Genomic DNA, 26000 nt, shown 5'->3' with positions numbered 1-26000 from the left:
AAGGAATGAAACCTTTCCCACATGGGCAACATCATAATTGAATATTCATCTGCACTGCTACCTACTGCAAAGCCAGGGACGCAGACAACAGGGGGTGTTTTTAGAAGGATTTATTATTAGAAATATGCCTTTGATTTGCCTTGTCCAAAAATTGCCAACACAGATTCGTAACGAAGTGCCTGCACTATCAACCCGTTAAACTAACCTCCCCAACTCCAAGTACATTAATAGCCCTCTTTTCCCGGGTACCAGGAGAGGAGGGGTGAGGTGGGGTGAAAAATGTTAAAATGCCACCACCAAATGCTCTCGCTGCCGAGAAGGAAAATCAGCATCAAGACAGCCGCTCAGGATTTGGGGGGATCCAAAACGCATTTTCCCCAATTGGAGAAAGGAAAAAAAAACTCCACCCAGCCTTGAGCATGCTAAAGCTTGCCTTCAGATTGCCATGAGGGACCCGCACCCGAGTGCAGCTTCTTCGTCTCTTCTTCCCTTAACGTCTGAATGGCCCCTTTCCTGGAATCTAGTACTGTCGCCAGCTTGTTGGGAAGTTGACACGGTCCGTATTCTTAAGCCAGAAACCGTCAAAAAGCACTTCCAAGCCTACGAGGATTTGAACCAGCTTCTGTTCTTTATCACAAGAAGGGCTCTGCTCCCTGGTTTTTTTTTTTCCTGCAGAGGCCTGCTCTTATTTTAAATTTGATTTTGAGGTTTTTAATACTCGTGTGTCGGGAATTTTACAGACGATAAAGAATCCAATACAAGCGGGCCCCTAGGAAGAAGGAGGCAATGAATTTGCCCCTCCAGATTTGGTCATTTTTGCTGTTGGGGGTAAGGAAAAAAGGAAAATGGATCCTAACGAACCACTCGCTCCCTTAAAGCCACAGGAAAGTTTCTCACCTTAACAAGCCTTAACTACGTTTGTAGGTTCTTTAGATCCTCCTAAAGTTGGTGTTTGGAAAAACTCTTTTCTGCATCTCTTGGATGGCGGAGTTTTTTAATGCTTTTTCCCTCCCCAGGAAAGCAGCTTTCTTTTCACTCAAGGCTCCGGGTCTATTTCATAGGAAAGAGGTTTTTAGTATGAATCCCCTGCTTAGCTTACCCGAGAAGGGAGTGAGGTGCAGAGGAGAAAACATTAGCTTGGACGGATCTATTTTCTGCTGTCAGGCAAGGAAGACGTGTCATCGCGGCTACAAAATTGGTTTTCGGGTTAATAGGGCGAGGAAAAAGGGTTTTGGAAGAGCCCGAACCCATCTTTGAGGAAGATTAGAAAACAAAGAGACTCCCAATTAGTGCATTTTCCTCTTTTTAGGTCCGAGGCGTCGCTGACGTTGCTTGTAGAGGTGACGGAAAAGGATAAATGGTGCTGAAAGAAAGAAAGAAAAAAAGGAAGGATGAGTTTTTCCGTTCTTGAGATCAGATACACTAATAGGAATCCAGGAACCATCCTGGCAGGGTTTCTCAACCTTGGGGACTTTAAGATGGGTGGACTTCAACTCCCAGAATTCCTCAGTTGAATGGAGAACCATCCTGGCAGGGTTTCTCAACCTTGGGGACTTTAAGATGGGTGGACTTCAACTCCCAGAATTCTGCAGCCAGCTATGCTGGCAGAATTCTGGGAGTTGAAGTTCACCCACCTTAAAGTCCCCAAGGTTGAGAAATACTGGTCAATGAGGATAATAGACTTTCCCAAAACTTGCTACAGAAGAGGGACTTCTCTTGTTCACATCTTCAACAACTACTGGAACAAGCCAACCTCCTTCCATGCTGCATCATGGCCTGTCAACTGATTTTCTATCTCCCATAGAAAATCTCTCATAGAATCTGTATAAATTCTATGTATGGCCGGTGGTTGCTCGGCACCTTGGTTGTCTTCCTGACCGACAAGAGGTCAGGAAAAGATTCCTAGAGGGTAGGAATTGTGTAGATCTCACCTCCAAAAGAAAACAAGGAAGGAAAACTCGGGTTAGGAGACCCCTGACCAGCCTGGCTTCTGTCCCAGCACATTAAGAGGGGCAACAGTGGCCAGAACTTCTGCCCAAGGATTCATCTCCTGTCAACCCACCAGATTTCAATGAGGGCCACAGTGATAGGGTGGAGTTCAAGATTTGCATCCAAAGATTTTATGATGCAGATGATTCTTATCAAAGATCTTTAGATCCTTTGTTGGTCAGTCGAGACTCTACTCATGATAACATGAGCAAGTTCTTTAGACTTGCTCTAAAGAACGCCTTCTATATCTTCCTGGGACCAAAAATACCCTGCAATTTTGGAGAAGTCCAACTCTTCCATGGAAGCACAAAGTTGTGGCTTGGGTTGTTTTTAATTCCTACTGACAAAGGATTGGTGGTTGAGAGCAAGAAGCTCAAACACTGAAGATGGTGTCTGATACCAGCATAACTGAAAAGTCAACCCTTTCTCTCTGTGTTTGTATATGGACATGGTGGCCCTCGACTTGCGACCACAGCGGAGGCCAGAATTCCTGTTGCTAAGTGAATTTTGCCCCATTTCATGCCACGGGGGGGGGGCGTAATGAATCTATCACTGCAGTCGTTAAAAGTTAATAACACAGTCATTAAAAGTGAACCTGGCTTCCCCGTGGATTTTGCTTGTCAGAAGGTGATATAGTGCCATGGTAATAAAACACATGCCGGTTTCCAAATGTCTCAATTCTGATCACGCAACCATTACTACAACGGACGTTAAGTGTGAAAAACGGTCAGATGTCCTTTGTTCAGTGCCGGTCAAACAGTCATTAAATGAAATGTTGTAAGTTCAAGATAAACTGCCAATATTATCTTATGTGTGTGTGTGGTATCTGTTCTGACTCAGGCTTAGCCGAACCAAGAAACGCCCCTTGTCCCGAAAACGCCCCCTTTATTTAGTTACTGTGAATTCATGGCCTTCACACACAGAAAAAGTCTCGACAATAATCCTCCCCAGGGTTAATTGCAAGAACAGACCTCATCAGTCCTTGGACAAGAGCTTCCAGTCGCAAAGCGGTAAAAGGAGTCTCTGTGAGGCACGAACCACGATAAGCAAATCTTCCCAAAGAAATATGAACTAATAGTCTCCTGCAACCACCATTCCCCTTTTGCTTCCATTTATTCCCTAGGGAAGGGCCATTCAATGTCTACGTGTGCCTTTCCTTCCGAGTCGGCTCCTATTCATTAATTGTTCCCCTCTCCTGACAGCTCTGTGCATACGCGCATCTGGAGCAGGCTCCAGCCATTCCTCCTCCCCACTTATCTCCGACTCCGTAGGCAGCTGGGAAATGTCGGACGGCCCTGGCTCTATCTCTGCTTCCGACCACAGAGCATCCATCAGAGCCCTCCGCAGACTCCAGGACTGGCCCAAGTTTCTCCCCAACCTCTCCACTGTCCGAGTCTGGTGGGCCACAACAGTATCTAAGCTTTTCCTGAGTGTCTTTATGACACCCTGCCAACTGAAAACTCACCTAGGAATAAGAAGATGAGATGGAGCTGCAGAACGACGGAAAATGGGATGGTGATGTTCAGTGGATAATTGAGGGTGAAGCTGAATTTTCCGGTGCTGGTGAAGATAGGAATGGCCTGGATCACGGCTACAGCTAAAAGCAGAAAGGAAAGGTTAAAAGGCCTTTTGGAGAAGAGCAAAGAACAAGGGTAGAAACTGAACTAAGCCTTCGGAGGCTGGACAAGGCAGAGTAGATGCTGTCCAGTCAACGTACCCTCCAGAGAAAGCTGCCCAAGACAAGACCAACTCAAATGCAACCTTCCAGTTTTTGGCTAACTGCCCACCCTGGGATTTTTGAGTGGTCTCCCCTCTGAGTGAAATCACTGCAGATATTAAGTTAGTCACACACTTGTGAAGTGAATCTGGGCTTCCTCATTGAACTCCGCTTGTCACAAAAGGGGATCAGGTGACCCCAGGGGACTACAACCGTCATAAATATGAGCCAGTTGCCAGGTGTCGGAATATTGATCACGTGGCCCTGGGAATGCTGCAATGGTCTTAAGTGTGAAAAGCCGTCACAAGTCACTTTTCCCGGTGCTGTTGTAAGTTGTTTATTTCAAGTGTGGTCTCACCAGGGCAGTATATCCATCCATATTTCTCCCATGTACCAGTGGTGGGATTCAAATTTTTTTACTACCGGGTCTGGGGCGTGGCTTAGTGGGTGTGGCATGGCTTGGTGGGCGTGGCAGGGAAGGATACTGCAAAATCTCTATTCCCTCCCCACCCCACCAACCTGCTTTCCAGCTCCGTTCTCCTGCGCAGGGCAACCAAAGGAGACCCAGCAAGCTGGGACTCAATGGGAGGCGGAGAAGAGATGGGGTTGGCGGGGCCAGTCAGAGGTGGGATTGGCTGGTTCTCCAAACTACTCAAAATTTCCACTACTGGTTCTCCAGAAGCCGGTCAGAACCGGCTGAATGCCACCTCTGCTACGTACCTTCTGCCAACATTCCCAACGGATAGAGAGGCATCCATATGCTGTATCGAAGCCAAGTAAGAATTTTCCATTCCATATTGATGCTGGAAAGCAAATAGTAGGGATACCTAGAAGGAAACCCACAAACATCGGTCATCTCTTATTATCCCTTACCTGGTTGGTGCAAGGCTACAGGAGAAGGCAATGGAGTGGATTAGCAACCCCCACACCCTACATCTCATTGCGCACACTGCAAGCGTAGATGTTCCTTAGTAAACTTCATGTATATTTTATACGGGCCTTAAAAATCAAGATTTACAAAGTTCACCTGACCAAATCAAGAGATGGCTAAATTGACTGACTTGATTAAAGAAAAAAAACACACAATTATTTTTGTTCCTACTTGGAAACTGCTTCTGGATTTTGTATTTATAATGGAAAAAATGAAACTTTGATTTTGGGCTTTACAGATTACAGAAGTTACAGAGTAACAGAGTTGGAAGGGATCTTGTAGGTCATCTAGTCCAACCCCCTACACCATTTTTGACCGATGGCAGTCCAGTCTCTTCTTGAAAGCCTCCAGTGATAAAGCTCCCACAACTTCTGCAGGCAGCTTCTGTTCCATTGGTTGATGGTTCTCACTTAGATAGATGGGTTTGTTCTTGTAAAAATGACTAGTTTATACTATTATGTAAAAGTAAAAAGATGAGGTTTGATGTTATCTTATTTTACTACATTGAAGGGAGACGGATGTCCACACCTTCTCTTTCTCTTTCTTTTACACTCTTCCCCTCTTCTTCCCCTGTTTTCCAACTATTTTCTTTTGCATTTTATATTATAAACTAATAAAAAGGGGGAGGGGAAAGATAACACTAGTGAAGAAATAGAAACAATACCACCTGTTCAACGGAAAGAAAAAAACGGCATAATTCTAAAAGCATAGTAAGAGTTTTATTCTCCTGATCACAGAGGTTTAAAAGCAGAAGTTTTCCTACAGATATTGGGGACTAAACTACCAACCTCTAGAAGGGATTATTTGTAGCTCAGGGTTGGGGGAACCTTGGTGCTTTCCAGAGCTGGATTGTTTTCTTGAAGACTTTTCATTACCCAACTATCCAGCAAATGCCACCCCCTTTTAGCACTGATGATGTTACCTAGTTGGGTAATGAAATGTCTGCAAGAAAACAATCAAGCTCAGAGGGCACCAAGGATTCCGCAATCCTCTTCCTTCTCCTTCCCTCCCTCCTTCCCAGCACTGATGATGTTACCTAGTTGGGTAATGAAATGTCTGCAAGAAAACCACCCAGCACCAAGAATGCCACACTACCCACCTCTGTTTGCAACCGGTAAGAGGTGAAGCAATTGCAAATGAGAGAGTTGCAAATGAAAATAAAATGGTTCAGTTAAAGCTGCACAGAAAAGGTGTGTGTGTGTGTGTGTGTGTGTGTGTGTGTAGGGACAATAATGAAGAGATGGCAAAGGCAAGAATTCTGCAAAGGACTTCAGGTGGAACGGCCCCCTTTCCACCCCAAGTACCTGATTATCTCAACCGTGCTCCAAATGTAGAAGATGAAGAAGACGACGGCTTTGCTCTGCATTTCCTCCACGTTTCCAAGAACTACAAACAATATAAAATTCCTGCCAAAGATCTGGAAAAAAGGGGCCAAAAGAGAAAAAGGTTGATCCCTTCCAAGATCAGACGCTTCAAATAGACACCACCAACAAGGAAACAAACCTCAGTGGGATTCACCCAAGCTTATTGCAAGCTGCTGTTTTCAGCAGTTCAATTCCAATCTCTAGGAATTCCCACCTATTTTAAGGATTGGGAAAGCAGGTAGATTCCTTTTCCCATCATGCAGATGGGAAAGTTGTTGTGGGAATGGTGGGAGAAAAGACATTGCTAATTCGTTCAGCTTCTGTCCCAGAAAACTAGACAGTAGGATATAAACATAGACAAAACTAGCAGGATGACAAAAGTGGCTTCAGGATATATAGAATAGAATAACAGGGTTAGAAGGGCCTTGTGGGTACAGATACAGATTAACAGAGTTGAAAGGGATCTTATAGGTCATCTAGTCCAACCCCCTGCTCAAGCAGGAGATCCTACACCATTTCTGATAGATGGCAATCCAAATCTCTTCTTGAAAGCCTCCAGTGATGAAGCTCCCACAACTTCTGAAGGCAACTTCTGTTCCATTGCTTGATTGTTCTCACTGTCAGAAAACATCTCCTTTTTTCCAGTTTGAATCTCTCCTTGTTCAGTTTCCGTTATTCCTTGTCTGGCCTTTGGGTGCCTTAGAAAATAGCTTGACCCCCTCCTCCTCTCTGTGGCAGCCCCTCAAATATTGGAAGACTGCTATCCTGTCTCCCCTGGTCCTTCTCTTCCCTAGACTAGCCATGCCCAGTTCCTGCAACCATTCATTGTATGTTTTAGCCTCCAGTCCCCTAATCATCTTGGTTGCTCTTCTCTGCACTTTTTCTAAAGCTTCAACGTCTTTTTTATAGGGTGGTTTTCTATAGGTTTTCTAGTCCAACCCCCTTCACAAGCAGTGGTTGTCCAGTCTCATCTTAGAAATCTTCAGTGATGGATCACCCACAACTTCTAGAGTCAAGCCATTTCACTGATTAATGTTCTGCACTGTCAGGAAATCTCCCTTTTAATTCTAAGTTGGATCTCTCTTTAACAAACTTCCATCTGCATCTTTTTAAGGGCGTTGCTAAAATATTTGGGCAAACTTTAGCAAAGGACTGTAAGTAATCTGCCTTCCTTCCCAAGGGGTAGGAGAAAACTCCCTGTGAAAAACAAGAACAATCAAGAATTCTGTGGGCAACGGGACAAGGGAAGCTTCTTCAGAGGTGTATCTACCTTGAGGTACCCAGGTGAAAAATTATCATCTACAGTACACCAATATTTCTCAACCTTGCCAATTTTAAGATACGTGGACTTCAACTCCCAGAATTTGTGGGAGCACGGCTAGTTGAGAATTCTGAAAGTTGGAAGTCCACAAGTCTTAAACTTGCCTAGGTTGGAGACGCCTGCCATTTCAGAAGACACAGGTTCTTTCTGGGACCCCCAAATATGCAGAAATACATGCTTCCCCCAAAAAAAAAAATCAAATGCAAAATGTTACCCTCCTACAAACCCATCAAGAACTGTGCTGATTTCTCAGCCAGTTTGGGTGAACCAGCTGGGTAAATCTGAGAGTTTGAATTCCATAGATGCTGGCCGAGGAGACGTAGGGAATGACCAAGGCTGAGCCTGAGGGAGGAGCCAAATGTGTCATCAGTCTCGAGTCCCTTTGTGCCCAGAATAAGATCTCAGTCCAGCCCTCTTTAAATTTCACTGGCTTTTATCTACCACCAATAGTAGTACAGATTCTTGTTAGTCGTTCAGATTCTTGTAGAGAGCACACATTTGCAATAAACCTTTATATTCATTCGAACTGCCTGGGCTCCCTGATTTTCCCATGCTTGACAGGAATTCTGGAATTCCTCTCGCCACCCTAAGGTGCAACTAGAACTCACCACCTCCTGGCGGTCAGCCCAAAGTCACCCAAGAGCTTTCCTGCCTAAGGCAGGACCAGAACTCTTCTGTCTCTTGGTGATTCACTCAAAGTCACCCAGCTGGCTTTCATGCCTAAGGCAGGACTAAAACTCACAGCTTTCAGGTTTCCAGTCTGATATTTTAAACTCTATTTCCTCTAATGAAGCATCAAAGGCAAGAAGCTTTTGAAGAGCTCTCCGTCTACATGACAAAACTTTGCACATCATTAGATGCTCAAAACGCACTCAAGAGAATTACTAACAAGCAGAATGATGTAGTATACAATCCTTGGTCATGTCTACTCTAAGACAGAAAGTACTAAAGCGACATCTTGGTTGATATCTTGCACTGACAAAGTAAACCTTTAGCCAGCCCCATAAAAATGAGTTTTTACGCTTTCCAAAATGGTTTGCAAAGGTATTACCTGGATACAGACAGGAGCTAAAGGAGCTTTGACGAGGCCTATCAAGGCATTGACAATCTCCATCAAGGCAAACATCTGGCAGAAGTACATCATGTCCCCACTCATGTGGAAAGTATCTGAGAAAGAGTCTGCAAGAACATAAGATAAAACTACCTGTAATTGGCTGGGCGTGGCCAACTCAATATCACTCACATCGAGGCACGCATCTCCTCGCCTGGCCTCTCAATGACTGTGGGGATGCTGCAACAGTCGTAAGTGGGAAAAATGGTCATAAGTCACTTTTTTCAGTGCCATTGTAACTTCGAACGGTCCCTCCACACAAGCAAAGTGCCAGCAAAGGAGGGGAAAAAAACTCCAGAGATGTTCCTGAGAAAGGAAGTCTAGTCCTGCCAAGAATGTAATAAGGGTTAATGGAGAGGCAGTTTCTGTAAGCAACACCAGAATGTTTCCTTCCTGCCTTCCTTACAGGATTAGGCCAGTCATTTCTTCTAACAACCGGTTCTCCGAACTGCTTAGAATGTTAACAACCGGTTCTAGTGAGTAGGTGTGAACCTGTAGAATCCCACCCCTGCCCACCACCCAAGGTATTATATTAAGAAGTGGAACTGCTAGGAATTAGCCCCAGAGTTGAGATTCTCAGTCATCCAGGTCATGACTGAGAACCTCTACAGACTTTTAGCTACACGATTTGGGACACTTTGAATGGTGTGGGATTGGAAATGGATTTCCAGAGAAAACAATTGCAGACTACAGGAACCATTTGCACCACTGAGGTGAACCTGAGGACACAGACAAACCTCCAAGTGCTTCAACGACCCTCTAAAACTGTGACAACCTTTTCATCATTGCATGCCGAAAGTGCACGCACGCATGTGTGCCTGCACCCATAATGCAAGGCGCACGCAATTCCCCATTTCCGGCACACATGCCATAGGTTCGCCATCATGGCTCCAAAAGGATACCAATGACCAGCTGTCTGCAAGGAATATAAATCCTTCCATTCCCCACCATCCAGTCAGAGCGGAAGAAGCTTCTTGGATGAAAAGCAAAACGTCTTCAAAAGACAAAACAAGAAAGTCCAGTTGCCTCCTGAAAAAAGCACCTTTGAGTAAACCTAGAATTCTTTGCTTAAAACCCACTCCTCTTTCAATAGAGTAGAGTAGAGTAGAGTAGAGTAGAGTAGAGTAGAGTAGAGTAGAGTAGAATAGAATAGAATAGAATAGAATAGAATAGAATAGAATAGAATAGAATAGAATAGAATAGAATAGAATAGAATAGAATAGAATAGAATTCTTTATTGGCCAAGTGTGATTGGACACAAAAGGAATTTGTCTTGGTGCAAATGCTCTCAGTGTACATAAAAGAAAAGATACATTCATCAAGAGTCAAGAATCATCAGGTACAACACTTAATGATAGTCATGGGGTAGAAGAAGCAATCAAATCATACTAGGAAACAGTCAATATAAATCGTAAGGATACAAGCAACAAAGTCACAGTCATACAAGTGGGAGGGGATGGATGATAAGCCGTGATGAGAAGATTAATAGTAATAGTAGTGCAGACATTTTAAATAGTTGGACAGTGTTGAGGGAATTATTTGTTTAGCAGACTGATGGCGTTCAGGAAAAAACAATGAGTTACGACTTTCCCAGAAGGACTCAACTACGGAGGCTGGACATGTGGCCTGGAGCAGATCTAACCACGGGCCATGCAAAGCACCTCTCCCTTCAATCCACTCTAGTCTCTTGGGCACGGAGAACAGGGAGAGAACCAAAATATGTGCCACTTGCCTTTCCCGAGCATGAACAGCCGGACAGTCATGTTCACGAAGATCCATGAAAAGCCCAGGAACTGCACGAGGTTGTACATGAACAGATAACCTCTCTTCAAGTGTCGGAAGGCTGCAAGGGGTTACAGAACCAAGTTAGCAAAGGATGAAGGGCAGGCGTTCTTTGGATGGCCAACTGCGAAGGGGAGCCACTTACGGTCTTTGGGGATTCGGTTCTTTATACTGATTTTGTTTATCCGCTCTTCTTCCTAGACGTTAGAAAGAGAGAGAGAAAGAGAGCGTGAAAACTGGCACGTTCCCCTCCAGAAGGGATCCGGTCCTGCAGTTGATACATTATTTGTAAACAACTGGCTGCTCTTTGGGACGCCAAATGGATTGGGGCACACAACTCAGAAAGCCTTACGGCAGGAAAAAATGCAACGTAACGCATGATTTCATCTGCCTGCCTTACCAAATCCAGCACAAGGCACGCTCCATTTTCTAGGTGGCCCCTAAAGGTGCTTTTTAGCTTAGTTTACTTTATTGTCATTTTGCACCTCGTACAATGAAATTAAATGCCATCTTCAGTGTACATTATGACCATGAAAATAAACACAAACACACATTCCTTCACTCTCCACACAGTGAACCGAAAATCCCCGACACCGCACCAACACTGCGCTATACAGTAGGGTTCAAAAGAGCGACTGCCCTGGGATAGAAGCTGTTTTTCAGCCTATTTGTCCTTGTTTTTATTGTCCTGTACCGTCTGCCAGGTGGTAATAGTTCAAAAAAAGGGGGTGCCCAGGATGAGATGGATCTTTGAGGACGTTTTGAACTTTCTTAAGGCAGCAGGAGGTCTAAATCTCTTCCAAAGAGGGGAGAAAGCAACCCATGATCCTCTGGGCATTGACGTTCACCCTCTGGAGTGTTTTCCTATCTGTCACTGTGCAATTGGCAAACCCTACACAGGTGCAGTCAGTTAAGATACTCTCTCTGGTGCAGCGGTAGAAGGTCGCCAGCAGTTTCTCATTCAGTTGTTGTTTTCTGAGAAGCCTCAGGTAGTAGAATCTCTGCTGGGTCCTTTTGACCAGGGCTGCAATGGGGGCACCCCAGGTCAGGTCCTCTTTTATTGTGTGGTACATAAAGCTGTAGAACTTGGAGACAGTTGATTTAAAAGCACATGGAAGAATCCTTCTTGAAGACATACAGGAAGCCCTCAACTTACAATTGTTTGCTTAGTGACCACTGAAGGTCATGGCAGCATTAAAAAGGGAACTTATAACTGTTTTCACATTTATGACCGTTGCAGCCTCTCCTTGGTCATGTGATCAAAATTCAGACACCTATTTATGATAGCGACAGTGTTCTCGGGGTCATCTGATCCCCTCTTGTGACCTTCTGAAAAAGTCCATGGGGAAGCCAGATTCACTTAGCAACCGTGTTACTAATTTAACAACTGCAGTGAGTGACTTAACAACTGCGGCAGGCAAGGTCATAAAATGAGGCGAAACTCAGTTAAACGTGTCAACTAAAAAAATACTCCTTTGGTCTTTTTAGTTGCCAGCAGAAGGGCAGTGGGGGAAAGCAGTGCATTCCTTAAATGCTTCAGATGATCGCCTTGGCAGCTGAAGATGTTGGCGCGCAAGATTATTACTGGAGAGCATGATTGATGACTGTTGGCTATGGATGTGTCTCATTGGAGAATATACATCCAGGGGGTGGGAGGAAGACCAGAGTCAAGGATGAAATGAATGATATATTTTAGTGTCGGCTGCACCCAGCTAATGCCAACGTGGCCATTCCTAAATAAATCATATTTTTTTTAACTCTGAGAGGTGCGGCTAGAGACTTATGATTTGAATGGGGGTGGATTTGTTGGAGCCCTGACAAAACACTTCACTTAGCAACAGCAATTGTTGGCTCAATTGTGGTCATAGGTCGAGGACTATCTGTACTTCGGTACCTTGGAGAGAGAGAGAAGAAAAAAAAAAACTTTTGCTCAATTTAAACAGAAAGCTGGCATGTGGCCCTGAACTGCTGAGAGGCCGGTTTTCTTTCCAAATGCCAAGGATTGAAGTACAAGGTGAGAACAAGAGTTCAATGATTTTTGTTTTCCGAGCCCACGAGCTCTCCTGGATGTCAGCCAAAAAAAATTTTTTTTAAAAAAAGAAGAAGGCACGATTCTTGCAAGATTTGGGTGATCTGGCATGATCTCAACGGAGGACTAACATGTCAAGCAATTTCAGAATTATGACATTTTACCACAGCTTTACACAAGAACCTGGTTATTGTACAAGATTGGTTAATTTTGAAAGAGTCAGGTTTCTTTTTGTCATGCTACTTTTTAAGGGTTGGGTTCTTCGGATGCCAGGGAAGAGCTACCTGGGGCAAATTCATGATGTTATATATGACAATGGCACCAAGTGCTGGGACGCTCCTGCACGTGTATAAGGGACTTGCGTACAGCGCTGAAAATGGAGCATTTAGCCACTCAGCCGCTTACCTTCCAAATCAGCGACGGTAAGTAGGACAGCAGGGGCAGGGGGAATCAGCCGTGCCACGCAATTGAGATGAGCTAATAGGTAACGGTAAAGGTTCCCCTTGGACATACGTGCGAGTCGTTTTCCGGCTCTAGCGGGAGGTGCTCATCTCCGTTACAAAGCCGAAGAGCCAGCGCTGTCCAAATACATCTCCATGGTCATGTGGCCGGCATGACTAAACGCCGAAGGCGCACGGAACGCTGTTACCTTCCCACCAAAGGGGTCCCTATTTTTCTACTTGCATTTTTTACTTGCTTTCAAACTGCTAAGTTGGCAGAAGCTGGGACAAGGAACGGGAGCTCACTCCGTTAGGCAGCGCTAGGGATTCGAACCGCCGAACTGCCGACCTTTCTGATTGACAAGCTCAGCGTCTTAGCCACTGAAGATGAGCTACAAAGCAAGAAATAAAGGGCAGGGCCAACTGATCGCTGGAACTACCGGTTCGCGTGAACCGCTCCAAACCGGCAGCATCCCACCACTGGTTGCGCCGGTTTTCAATTTCAAGGTTTAAGAGACATAGTCCAAAGCATTTTTTACACCTGGGAAAATACCACACTTAAGGAAGACTTTTATGAATGGTGCCAACTTTTAAGATTGGTGGACTTCAACTCCCAGAACTCCCCATTTATTAGCGTCATGACTTACGAATGCAACGGATAGGCTTCATTACCGTGGTAAGTAGAGGACTACCTGCAGAATGCTGATTACAGCACGTGAATTACGGCCTCTTGATGGGATAGGCTGGGGCAGATCTGACAGGTGGGTTCTGGGCTGAACAATTCTTTGCTTAATGTCCACCGGAGAAGTCCTCTCTTCCCGACGTGCTTACCAAAAGCCATGTTAGCCACCTGTCCTCACCTTGGCCTTCAGTTCCATCTCGGCATCCGATTCGTCCAGCCATCGGTCAAAATCCGGACCGAGAAACAGCGGCCGCTTCTCCTGCTTGGTCAGTCTCTCCCACCAGTGGCTCTCCTCCTTCTTCACCGTGATGTTCAGCTGCCTCTGCGTCACTTTATACACCGGCTAAAAGAGCAGGAGTGGGGGAGAAAGCAGACACCCATTTAAGGAAAAGGGGCTTCGGGTGACAATGCATGTTAGAAAAAAAAAAAAAGAGGCATTTACAACTACCCTCAACTTTTTTACTTTTTCATAATAATAGTTTTTTCTCTGGTAATATTACACTACTAACTAGAGCATATAAAACATTTGCTAGACCAATACGTCAATACAGCTCATCAGTCTGGAACCCACATTACATATCTGATATTAACACAGTTGAGAAAGTCCAGAAATATTTCACAAAAAGAGTTCTCCACTCTTCTACTCATTGCAGAATACTTATGCCACCAGACTCGAAATTCTAGACCTAGAAAACCTAGAACTATACTGCCTTCGGTCCGATCTAAGTATAGTATATAAAATCATATATTGCAATGTCCTACCTGTCAATGAATACTTCAGCTTCAACCATAACAACACAAGAGCACACAATAGATACAAACTCAAAGTTAACCGCACCAAACTTGACTGCAGGAAATACGACTTCAGCAACAGAGTGGTCAATGTCTGGAATCCTCTACCTGACTCTGTAGTTTCTTCCCCAAACCCCAAAAACTTTAACCTTAGACTGTCTACTATTGACCTCACCCCTTTCCTAAGAGGTCTGTAGGGGGCGTGCATAAGTGCACCAACGTGTCTACCGTCCCTGTCCTATTGTTTCTTTTATTATTTTTCTTATATGTACCCATTTTATGTATTCATAACTATGTTTTACTTATACCTATTATCTTGTAAGCAATTGACATAAACAAACAAACAAATAAATAAATAAATAAAAAACTGGCCATTTCTATAACCACAAATCTATCTAATCCAGGGGTGTCAAACTCAAGACCCCCAGGATGCAAACAGCAAAGGACCGCCCCGCGGTGTCTCTGCTAGAGGAAACGGAGCTCGGGAGGGCCGTGCACTGCACTCCCAGGCCCCGTTTTTGGCTGTGACGACGTCCTGAAGCTCTGTGCCAGCAAAATCGGAGCTCCGTTTTCACCGGCAGGAAGCTGTTGCGGCCAAAAATGGGGCCTGGGGGGAGGGGCATACTCGGCCCACCCGAGCTTCATTTTTGCTGGCAGAGGGGTGCAGGAGGCTGTCGCAGCTGAAAACAGTGCTCAGGAGCCTGCTTTTCGCTGGCAGACCGCTTCTGGCTGCCACAGGCGCCCCCGACATGAGTGACCTTGGAAGGTACCTTGTAGATCATCTAGTCCAAATCCCCCCACCTAAGCAGGAGACCCTACACCATTTGTGACATATGGCAGTCCAATCTCTTCTTGAAGGCCCCCCGTGATGAAGCTCCCACAACTTCTGAAGGCAACTTCCATTGGTTGATTGTTCTCCCTGTCAGAAAGTTTCTCCTTATTTCCAGGTTGAATCTCTCCTTGTTCCATTTCCATCCATTATTCCTTGTCTGGCCTTCAGGTGCTTTGGAAAATAGAATGACCCCTTCCTCTCTGTGGCAGCCCCTCAAATATTGCAATATTTGTTATTGTTAGAAATAAGAAAAGTCTAAAATAAAATGTAGGTGAATAGAATAATATAGCAGAGCATTAAGAAGATAGTTGCTCTATAGACAATTGCTATCTTGATGTAATCCTTCTGTAAATACATTTTCTAATCCATTTACTCATTGTTAAACATGTACCTGCAATCAATTATATCCTCCTGCATCAAGTAATGCCACCCCTATTTCCTCCAGGATTAGGAGGACAATAGGAGAAGAGATAAACCATTTGCCCTAACTTTCTTTAGTCAATTGAAGTTCGATTTTGTTTTTCAAAACATCAGCTTAAGTTTACCACACTTTTACTTTGCATAGATGGTTGTTCTACAAAGAAGTGCTGGGTGTAACATGAATGTGTAACAAGTGTGGTGTTAGGAATAGATATTTCTTTGTTCTCAGGCTGTTGGAAAAGAGGCCGTGCTGAAGGGACACTCCTTAATGCCAAGTAAGATAAGATGTGATGGGAGGTCATTGGGAGGTATCGAAGGAGATGATGTGGTCTCCATAAGATGTTTCGGATTAGATGTGCTCAGTCATTGGGTCAACGTAGGAAGAGCATGGGTGGGGCGGGGGAGAGTTGGGATAGAAGAATTATAAAATGTAATGGATTGAAATCTTAAGGTGTGGTTTTCTTGGCTCAAACTTCACGCTGAGGTCTGCTGAGATCCTACCACGCTTTGCAAACAGCTTAACAAAATAAAATCTCTTGTGTTTTCACCGAACCAAGTTTTTGTAACTTGGATTCATTTCCAACATTATCGTGGTCCTTCTCTTCGCTAGACTAGCCATGCCCAGTTCCTGCAACCGTTCATTGTATGTATTTAGCCTCCAGCATGAAACTGATATATTATTGACTGCAAGGAACTCTCTAGAACAAGGTGTTTAACCTTGGCGATTTTAAAACCTGCGGATTTAACCAGGCTAGCTGAAGAATTCTGGGAATTGAAGTCCACAGGTCTTAAGGTGGCCAAGTTTGGACACCCCTGTCCTAGAAACAACCTTCCTTAACTACCCCTGCCTGAGACGCTATTGTCGGTTACCATAGTCATTTTAGCTGGGGAACATGGGCCCTGGGAAGACACTAGCTCAGGAAGACTGCTGCACGATCCAGAATTAACTTTCAAATCAAGATATATAAAGCCTTCTGGTTTTACCCAGGATCAAGCTAGTTCCTCATGAGGTCAGGAAAACAAACAGCTTTTCCAGAAGCCAGGTTATTCTGTGTCAGGTGGGTTGTATACACACCCACACACCCACACACACAGAGCAACAAGCGGCTGTTTGGTGACTGGACAGTTAAAGGTGGCACAATTAGTGAAAGTGCACAACATCAAGCTTTTTCCTAATGTTCCCCTGGATTTTGTACGTTTTATTTATTACAATTGGGTTTGCTTTGTGTTCACTTCCAATTGAGCCAATCATTGGCGTGTATTTCCCAGGATGCTTAAATTTCACTCCAGGAAGTTAGAAGAATAGAAATAGAAATGTACAGTGGAGTGGAGAATATAATAGAATAGAAAAGAAAAGAATAGAATCCGTATATAGATATATAAGTGAAATACCACTTACGCATCATCACAAAATCTCCATAACCGTAAAGCCTACAAGCTTGAAATTTGCCATGTATGTTCCTCTTGGCTTCTATGTGTTCACTAAGAAAGGATTTTTCGAAATGACCACCAGAGCATTAGTATTTCCTATATTATTATTATTATTATTATGAACACGCTCTGATGCTAAGGAGTTCTGCTCCCCCTCCCCACTTGAAAAGAAATCTGTTCCAAGTGCAAAACACAAACAGAGGAGTTTCAGTTTCACAGCAGCACCAAGCAGCTTTAGTACAGAACAGTTGAGCTAAGCCACGCCCAGGCTCCCTGCTGTCTCCTTCTTGCTCACACAGCAAATACTGTTTCAGTTTCCAAACAGCCCTCAACTCTCTCACACACTGACAGGATGCTAGCCAAATGAATACCGATGGATGCTGGTAAGCAGAGGCAGAATTTTCCCCCCTTATTTTCGTCCCCAAAAACTAAGCCTGACCACATAGTTTTGTAGCGAAGCACGGGTATCGAGCTAGTAGAAAACAGAGTAGAAAATAGAGATAGAACAGAATGCAGAATAGAATAGCTCACTTAACAGCAGAAATTTTGGGCTCAATTGGAGTCGTAAGTTGAGGGCTACCTGTACAAAGTAATATAAATAAAGAAAAAAGAGAAAGAAATCACAGAAAAAGCAAGAAATTCAAGAAAAAAAGTTGAAGAAAAACAGGAAAGAAAAAAGATAGAGAGAAGTGGCTTCCGATAGTCTTCACAGCCGTAATAAGTATAAATGTATTTTAATCTCTGTCTCTCTCTAAAGGGATATTATCTTACCCTTCTTTCTGTATCCTATCTGATCATCAAAACCATAAATCACTCATTTATTTATTTTTTGTTGTTTTCATGCAAACGGCCCGTAAGAGGCTTCCAGTCCCCAATAAATGTAGATGCTGCCTTTTGTTCTAATTAAAAAAGTCCATTTATTAATTGCAGCAAAACCTGCCAGCTTCGCCCTGCGTAGTGGGTGGGTCGAATCTTTCCACCTCTGTACACACGGTAATCTCACCACGTACACTGTGAGCCTCCTGCCCTTATTGCTGACCGCACAATCTTGCCTACAATTTGCAGATTTACACAGTGGGCAAACTTCCCTAAGCCGCATTCACAAGAGGCTCGAATGACCAGAATTTCTAGTCTGGGTGCAAATAATGATTGAGTAATTGAGGGGAGCCAATTCAATCTGCAGGGTGGTTGTTGCAACATTTCATCATGCCTTCCAATGCAATTGTGGTTGTTATGTGTTGAACAGGCTTGTACCCAAAAAAACCAAAGCTTCTGAAATAAAACCTAGATCCAGTTCTGCAGGCACAAGATCCTTGGAAAAACTAGTTGGGCTTTGCAGAGGAGATCTGATGTCTGATAAGGACTCTTGCTGCAACGTTTTATTACACAGGGGTTTTCAACCTTGGGCACTTTAAGATGTGTGGACTTCAGCCGCCCAGAATTTCTCAACTATCCAACCTTGCAAACTTTAAGATGTGTAGACTTCAATTCCCAGAATTCTTCAGCCACCCAACCTTGCAAACTTTAAGACAAGGGTCTTCAAACTTTAAGTTTAAGACTTGTGGGTTTCAACTCCCACAATTCCTGAGCTTACATGACTGGAGGAGGAATTCTGGGAGTTGACATCCACAAGACTTAAAGCTGTCAAGTTGGAAGACCCCTGCTTTAAGATGTGTAGATTTCAACTCCTTTCTGGGATCCCCAAATAATGCAGAAATACATTTTTTTTCTAAAAAGGGAGATGGAAAATGTTACCCTCCTACAAGCCCATCAGGAACGGTGCTATGAATGAATAAATGTAGTTGTTGCTACTCTTTAAATGTTTTGCTTGTATTATCTCATTGTTTCTCAACCTTGGCAATGTTTAAGATGGGTGGACTTCAACTCCCAGAATGCATGCTGGCAAAGGCATTCTGGGAGTTGAAGTCCACCCATCTTCAGGTAGGTCAGGTTGAGAAATGCTGAGCTGGCCGGTATCTTGCACGCTGCATCCAATCAAGGTCAAAGTTCATTCTGGGTTCACTCTGTGCCGATATGTCATTGTTGTCCTGCTAATGCTTAACTTGCTGAGTTAAAACCAAACGGATTTCATTCACTCAACAGGCCAAGCCTGTTTAGGATTAACACAAGGTGTATTTGTGTAGGTCAGGGGGCAAAAGGCTGGCTTAGTGTTTTCTCCTTTGATGCTTTTGGGCAAGGGTCTCCAAACTTGGCAAACTTTAGGACTTGTGGACTTCAACTTCCAGAATTCCTCAGCCAGCCATGCTGTCTGGGGAATTCTGGGAGTTGAAGTCCACAACTCTTGAAGTTGCCAAGTTTGGAGACCCCTGGTTTTGGGGATCTCCAAGAAACCACTCTTAATGTGTGAACTATCTTACCTGGGAAATCAACACAACCCAGGTGGCCAGAAAGGCCCAACAGAGACTCCATTTCCTCAGGGTCTTGCGAAAGAATAAAGTGGAACAACGACTGATGACCTCCTTTTACTGGTCCACAATAGAAAGCGTCCTCAGATATTTATGCTGGCTTGACAGCCGCAGATAGAAGGACATTACAGAAGGTGGTGAGCACAGCACTAAACATTGTGGGCTGTTCCCTGACACCACTAGATGATCTCGCTAGGGCTCGCTGCCTTGGAAGAGTGAGGACAATCCTCAGGGACGACTCACACCCCGGTCAGGCCTTCTTCACTCTCCTGCCATTGGGTAGGAGATAGAGAAGCAGAGCCAGCCGCACCAACAGGCTGAAGAACAGTTTCTACCTGTGGGCTGTCAGGCTCCTGAATGGAAAATAACTTCATGTCAACATGGTATGACAGACTTGCAGGGATGGCGCGTTGTGCAACAAGGTCACCTAGTGTAATAAGATTGGGACTGGGTTGGGGACTTCTGTCCTCACTGTGAGTTGTATTGGGGTGGGGTGTGCACGAAAGGAGGCTCAGCCAATCTCATTGCACACATGTTGTACTCTGACAATAAAGGTAATAATAATAATAACTTGGCCTCGTTGAGTTCACCCGGGGAGATGCATTTATAGGTCCATAGAAATCAAGTCATATACAGGTAGTCTTTGATTTACAACAGTTCATTTAGCCACCACTGGAAGTTACAAAGGCACTGAAAAAAGCGACTTACGGCCATTTTTCACACTTGCAGCATCCCCAGGGTCATGTGATTTACATTCAGATGCTTGACCACTGACTCACATTCATGACGGTCGCACATTGTCCCGGGATCTCGTGATCCCCTTTTGCGACCTTGAACTCCTTAGCATCAGAGCGTGTTAATAATAATATAGGAAATACTAATGCTCTGGTACTTAATGCTCTGGTACTAATGCTCCTTAGCATCAGAGCGTGTTAATAATAATAATAATATAGGAAATACTAGTGCTCTGATGGTCATTTCGAAAAACCCTTTCTTAGTGAGCACCTAAGAAGCCAAGAGGCCAAATTTCAAGTTTGTAGGCTTTATGGTTCTGGAGATTTTTTTGATGATGCATGAGTGGACTTTCGTTTTTATAGAGAGAGATTTAACAACTGCAGTGGTTCATTTAACAAATGTGGCAAGGAAAGTTGTAAAATGGAGCAAAACTCAACAAATTTCTCACTTAACAACAGAAGTTTTGGGCTCATTTGTGGTCGTAAGTCGAGGACTACCTGTACAGTTGACAAGTGATTGGATTTATTTAATTGTACATTTTACATTTAATTTTGCATTTACATGCAGCTCTGGTGGCCTAGAGGTGGAGCTCTTGCCTCACAATCAGGAGGCTATGAGTTCGATCCTAGGTAGAGGCTAATATATGGCATAGACTCTCCTGTAGAGGGTTGGACTAGATGACCTCTAAGGCAGGGGTCCCCAACCACGGTCCACGGACCGGTACCGGTCCGTGGAACAAGTCCCCGGGCCTTAGAGCAGTGATCCCCAACCTTTCATATGCGCGCCCGTACCGGCATTGCTGGCCATCTTTTGATGAAAAAGTGCTTCCGGTGAGCTTTTCCGTGTAGAAAGCTCACCGGAAGCACTTTTTCATCAAAAAGATGGCGGGCGACATGCTCGTGAGCTTTTCCGGTAGAAAGCCATTTCTACCGGAAAAGCTCACGAAGGCATGCGCCGCCATCTTTTTGATGAAAAAGTGCTTCCGTGAGGTCACCGGAAGCACTTTTCATCAAAAAGATGGCGGCGCCCAGCTAATGCCGATACCGGGCCGCGCATACGAAAGGTTGGGGATCACTGCTCTAAGGTCCCTTCCAACTCTGTTATTCTACGATTAAATACATAGAGTAATACATTACTCTATGTATTTAACTGTGCTCTTAACTAAATAAAAGCCTGGGAACCTTTTAACACACCAATATATATATTTTTATTAGACAGCAAGTAATCAACTCTTACCTTAGGGTTGACTGGTTCCAGGAACTCAATCTGGAATGTGTAAATATTATCCCCTTTAGCTCCATGGCCGTGAGCTAGAAAACCAAAAATACACATCCTATTTTTACCAATTCTAGAAAAAAAAACCAATTGTATAACTCTAGCAAACCGGATCCTTCTCTGATGAAGCACTAGCTGTTTCTAAGGAAATTCAACGTCAAAATGTCACATTTCTCTTGAAAAGGGGGTGGAGGAACAGCAGCACCGAGAAAAGGAGAAACTCAGAGAAATAAGCATAAATGTTGAGATTGTTTAGGGAAATAATCATTAACCATTCAGGCTTGAGCCCTTGCATGAATATAGACACAAGAGAGAAACAATCAATCAGAATAGAAATGGAAAGGATCTTACAGGTCTTCTATTCTAGGGGTTTCCAGCCTTGGCAACTTTAAGCCTTGGCGGACTTCAACTCCCAGAATTCCCCAGCCGGAATTCTAGGAGTTGAAATCCGCCAAGGCTTAAAGTTGCTGGCTGGGGAATTCTGGGAGTTGAAGTCCACCAAGGCTTAAAGTTGCTGGCTGGGGAATTCTGGGAGTTGAAGTCCGCCAAGGTTTAAAGTTGCTGGCTGGGAATTCTGGGAGTTGAAGTCCGCAAGGCTTAAAGTTGCTGGCTGGGGAATTCTGGGAGTTGAAGTCCGCCAAGGTTTAAAGTTGCTGGCTGGGGAATTCTGGGAGTTGAAGTCCGCCAAGGCTTAAAGTTGCTGGCTGGGGAATTCTGGGAGTTGAAGTCCGCCAAGGCTTAAAGTTGCTGGCTGGGGAATTCTGGGAGTTGAAGTCCGCCAAGGCTTAAAGTTGCTGGCTGGGGAATTCTGGGAGTTGAAGTCCGCCAAGGCTTAAAGTTGCTGGCTGGGGAATTCTGGGAGTTGAAGTCCGCCAAGGTTTAAAGTTGCTGGCTGGGGAATTCTGGAAGTTGAATGGGAGTTGAAATCCGCCAAGGCTTAAAGTTGTTGGCTGGGGAATTCTGGGAGTTGGAAGTCCGCCAAGGCTTAAAGTTGCTGGCTGGGGAATTCTGGGAGTTGAAGTCCGCCAAGGCTTAAAGTTGCTGGCTGGGGAATTCTGGGAGTCGAAGTCCGCCAAGGCTTAAAGTTGTCAAGGTTGGAGACCCCTATTCTAGTCCAACCATCTGGTCAAGCAGGAGACCCCTAACACAGGGATCTCCAAACTTGGCAACTTTTGAGACTTGTGGACTTCAACTCCCAGAATTCCCCAGCTGGCTGAGGAATTCTGGGAGTTGAAGTCCACAAGTCTCAAAGTTGCCAAGTTTGGAGACCTCTGCCACGGCATTTCAGGTTTCAAATTACTTCAAAAGCCTTCCTCCGACGGCACGAGGCTTTGCGAAATGCGGGAGCGTAGGTTTTGCAAATGAACTCAAAGGCACTTTTTTCCCCCACAGCTAATAAAACATTTACATAACAGTCCTAGATGAACGTGAGCTCCTGTTCTAAAATCCAACATCCAAACGAGTTACTGCGTGCAGCAAGCAAATATGAGTTTACCTTGTGAGTTTACTTTGGTTATTTGCGTTCCTGGCATCCTTCCAACTGTGTTGAATTACTATTGTTCTTTCTCTTGCCTCGCTGTTCTAATTACCTCATTTTGCCTTGATTGGACTTAAAGTTACAGTTTTTGTTGACCATGTTTTGGACTTTATTCTCTGCAGCCCAAGGCTGTTCCTGGGAGAGCTTTTCTCCAGCCAGAAGGTAACCAGGGCATTGGGGGCAAAGTTGGAGCTAATAAAGGGGCTCTTATTGATTATCTGACTGTGTCGCCTTTGTGCCACGCCCTGTCTCAGCACCTGATGAATAGGGGAAATTGGTTTACCTTTAAAATGGAGCACATTGTCCGTAATGGTAATATCAGGATCCTGGAGGGAAAAAAGAAAGAAAGATGGTTACTTGTATTTCAGTTACAGGTAATCCTCGATTTACGACCAGAGCTCCCTGTGGATGACCCATTTTACGGCAGTCACAACTTCCTTCTGTAATGGGACGGCTCCATTACCGTTATAAGTTAAAGACTACCTCTCCTTCTCATTTTTTTCAATCGATAGAGATCTGTGCATACTGCAATTGCGGACTTACGGACTTACGGACCAGAACTGAGCCCAAATTTTCAGTTGCAAAGTGAGACATTTAAGCCAGCTTTGCCCCATTTTACGACTTTTCTTGTCACTGCTGTTCCGTGAATCACTGGCCGTTGTTCAGTTAGTAACCTGGTTGTTAAGTGAACCTGGCTTCCCTCTTGATTTCTGCAGGTCAGAAGGTCGTAAAAGGGGATCATGTGACTCAGGGATGCTGCAACCGTCATAAGTACATGCCAGTTGCCAAGCCTCTGAATTTTGATCACGTGACCCTGAGGAATGCTGCAAACGGTCGTTAAGTGTGAAAAGTGGTCATGTCTGGTTTTTTCAGGGCCGTTGTCACTTCGAACGGTCACTAAGTGAGAACTGTTGTAAGTCGAGGGCTACCTGTAAGGAGAAACATAAAAGGGAAGGCACCCTGCCTTCCCAGGTAGGCCCACAGAGGGTCAAAAAAGTCCACCTGAACTTTTTGGAGTCCCCTCTTGCAGACCCCCTGGGGGCAGCCGTGAAAGGAAGGCCGCTTGGGGAAAGGACTCGCCCCTGGGCCCCAAAGGTTTTGCAAAGCAGCAACACGCAAAGTGGATTTCCTAAGCAGGGCTGGCCCTTTCGGAAAAGCCTCGGGCCTTGCAGAAGGCAGAAATCTGCCAAAGAAACCTTCCGCTCTGCAGGACATGAATCACGAGACCGAATAATTTTACAAATAAAAGAGAATTATTCGTAGCTCAGGGTCCTCGGGGCTCTCCGAGTTTGCTTTTTTTTTCTTGCAGACGTTTCATGACCCAAACTAGGTTAATACCATCAGTGCTAGAAGAGAGTGAGATTGGTGGAAAGGAGGAGGAGGAGGAGAGGAAGGAGGAGGAAGGAGGAGGAGGAGGAGGAGGAGGAGGAGGAGGAGGAAGGAGGAGGAAGGAGGGAGGAGGAGGAGGAGGAGGAGGAGGAAGAAAAGGTTTGTGGGATGCTTGATATTCCTGGAAGTTGGTTGTTTTCTGGCAGACATTTCATTAACGAACTAGGTGACACCTTCAGTTCCAGAAGGGAGTGGGGATTGCAGGAGGGAGGGAGGAGGAGGAGGAAGAGGAAGAGATGGGGGATGACTGTGGGGTCCTTGGTGCTTCTGAGCCTACTTGTTTTCTTGCAGACATTTCATGACCCAAACTAGGTCACATCATCAGTGCTAGCAACGAGGGATGTTAATTTCAAGGTTAACATCAGACCAACCATCTGATCAACAATATCCCAATCAAGAAACTGCAAAAAAAAAAAGCCAACAGTAAACAGCCCAACCCAAGAACCTCTAAGAAAATGGTACAGGGTCTCCTGCTTGAGCTGGACTAGAAGATCTCCAGGGTCCCTTCCAGCTCTATTCTATTCTAAGTTCTAGTGTGGGTCGTGAAACGTCTGCAAGAAAACCAGGGAGCTCAGGGAGCAACCAAGGACCCCTCATCATTTTATTCTTTTTGGGGTTGGCCTTTTCCTTTTCCTCTTTTGCAACCCGTCCTTTCATACAAGGCTACAAGGCCGGATCTTACAGGGAACCCTGGGAGCCATTTCAGATTCCCACGTACTTTTTGTTCTTTTTCTTTCTTTTTTTTTAAGGGTGCAAGAAATGGCTTCTCCGCGGCTGACCTTGCTGGCTTCCCTCGGGGGCTCGCTCTCCTTTGCCAAACGTGGGAATGGACTGGCTGGGTTTCAATCAAGGTTAGGGAGAGCTTTGAACCCTCCCAGATCCCTCCGGGGGGCCTCTTGCCAGCAGGTTTTGCAAGGCTTGTGTGAATGCCTCTGATCCAAGGAGGAGGGGGCTTTTTACATCCTGCATGCCTATGGTTTCCCTTCCCCTTCCTCATTTTTGGCATTTCTCTTCTTCCCCCCCCCCAAGGAGACCCCCCCACCAAAGCCTAGGAGCCTTCCTGCAGAACCCCTCCTCCCACAAAGCAGGACCCTGGGGGCAGAAGGCACAACCCGCTTCTCTTTCAGCCCCCTCCCCCCGCCACTCCACCTTCCCACCCAGGGAAGCCTAGCCTGGTCCAGGGCGCCCCGAGCATCATCCTACCTGCCCGGCGGGAGATGCCATGCCATGCATGCAAAGCCCACGGCCGCGCTTGGCCCCCGGACACCCCACCCAGGAAGCCGCAGGGCCGGCATCGCCCCACTTGGCATGCATGGGGAGGTTGGGGGGTGGGTGGGTGAACTTTTGCATGCAGGGTCCCAAATGTGGGTCTCCCTCCCTCCTTCGGATCACGTGCATTCACCCTAAGCCAGGCCGGGCACGGAACGGCCAGGATGCCAGCGCAGCCCCCGGCCTGCCTACCTACCTGCCGCCCCCGCTCCCCACGCGGGAGGCGAGGCGTGGAGGGGCTGGGCGGGGCGGCCTCGAAGCGTGGCTACCAGGCAAGCCCCCCCACCCCTCAATCTCCCACCGGGGGCAGCCCTCCTTCTCCCCCCGTCCCGCCCTTCCCCGTCCCCCCGGGTTACCTGCACGTCGCTGAGCTCCACGCGCAGGTAGAGCTCGGGATGCCGCTGCGCCCAGTGCACCTGCGGGGTCAGGCTCGCCATCGCGGCCGGTCCGAGCGGTGCCAGGCGGGGTAGGAAGCCAGAGCCCGGGGGAGGCGGCGCCAAAGGCCGGGAGGCTGCGCGGAGGAGGAGG

The 26000-nt window shown here is 45.5% G+C and overlaps 1 protein-coding gene across 1 annotated transcript; it reads right to left on the bottom strand.

Moving 5' to 3' along the window:
- Positions 1-95: 95 nt before the first annotated feature.
- On the bottom strand, positions 96-25961 carry HACD3 (3-hydroxyacyl-CoA dehydratase 3). Its single transcript, XM_087972955.1, has 11 exons — positions 25829-25961; positions 23098-23140; positions 21239-21312; positions 13545-13709; positions 10361-10412; positions 10166-10276; positions 8374-8501; positions 5942-6054; positions 4427-4533; positions 3455-3586; positions 96-1363 (listed from the first exon to the last, which is right to left on the bottom strand). The coding sequence occupies exons 1-11, from the start codon at positions 25907-25909 to the stop codon at positions 1287-1289; spliced, it is 1083 nt and encodes a 360-aa protein (XP_087829081.1). The 5' UTR covers positions 25910-25961; the 3' UTR covers positions 96-1286.
- Between the last annotated feature and the right edge of the window lie 39 nt (positions 25962-26000).

Source organism: Notechis scutatus, chromosome 11 (assembly GCF_049901735.1).
Source record: "Notechis scutatus isolate UNSWTSFEM ecotype Mainland chromosome 11, rNotScu1.2, whole genome shotgun sequence".
NCBI classification, from domain to species: domain Eukaryota; kingdom Metazoa; phylum Chordata; class Lepidosauria; order Squamata; family Elapidae; genus Notechis; species Notechis scutatus.
This window is presented reverse-complemented; position numbering and strand designations above follow the sequence as displayed.

Bases quoted from the DNA above. Each gene is read 5' to 3' on its own strand.
- HACD3 (XM_087972955.1), bottom strand. From the start codon at position 25,909: ATGGCGAGCCTGACCCCGCAGGTGCACTGGGCGCAGCGGCATCCCGAG. The intron at 10,277-10,360 runs GTAAGTGGCTCC...AACCCCTTGCAG, and splicing joins GAACCGAATCCCCAAAGACC to CCTTCCGACACTTGAAGAGA. The intron at 6,055-8,373 runs GTAATACCTTTG...CCTTTTTTCCAG, and splicing joins TAGCTCCTGTCTGTATCCAG to ATCTTTGGCAGGAATTTTAT.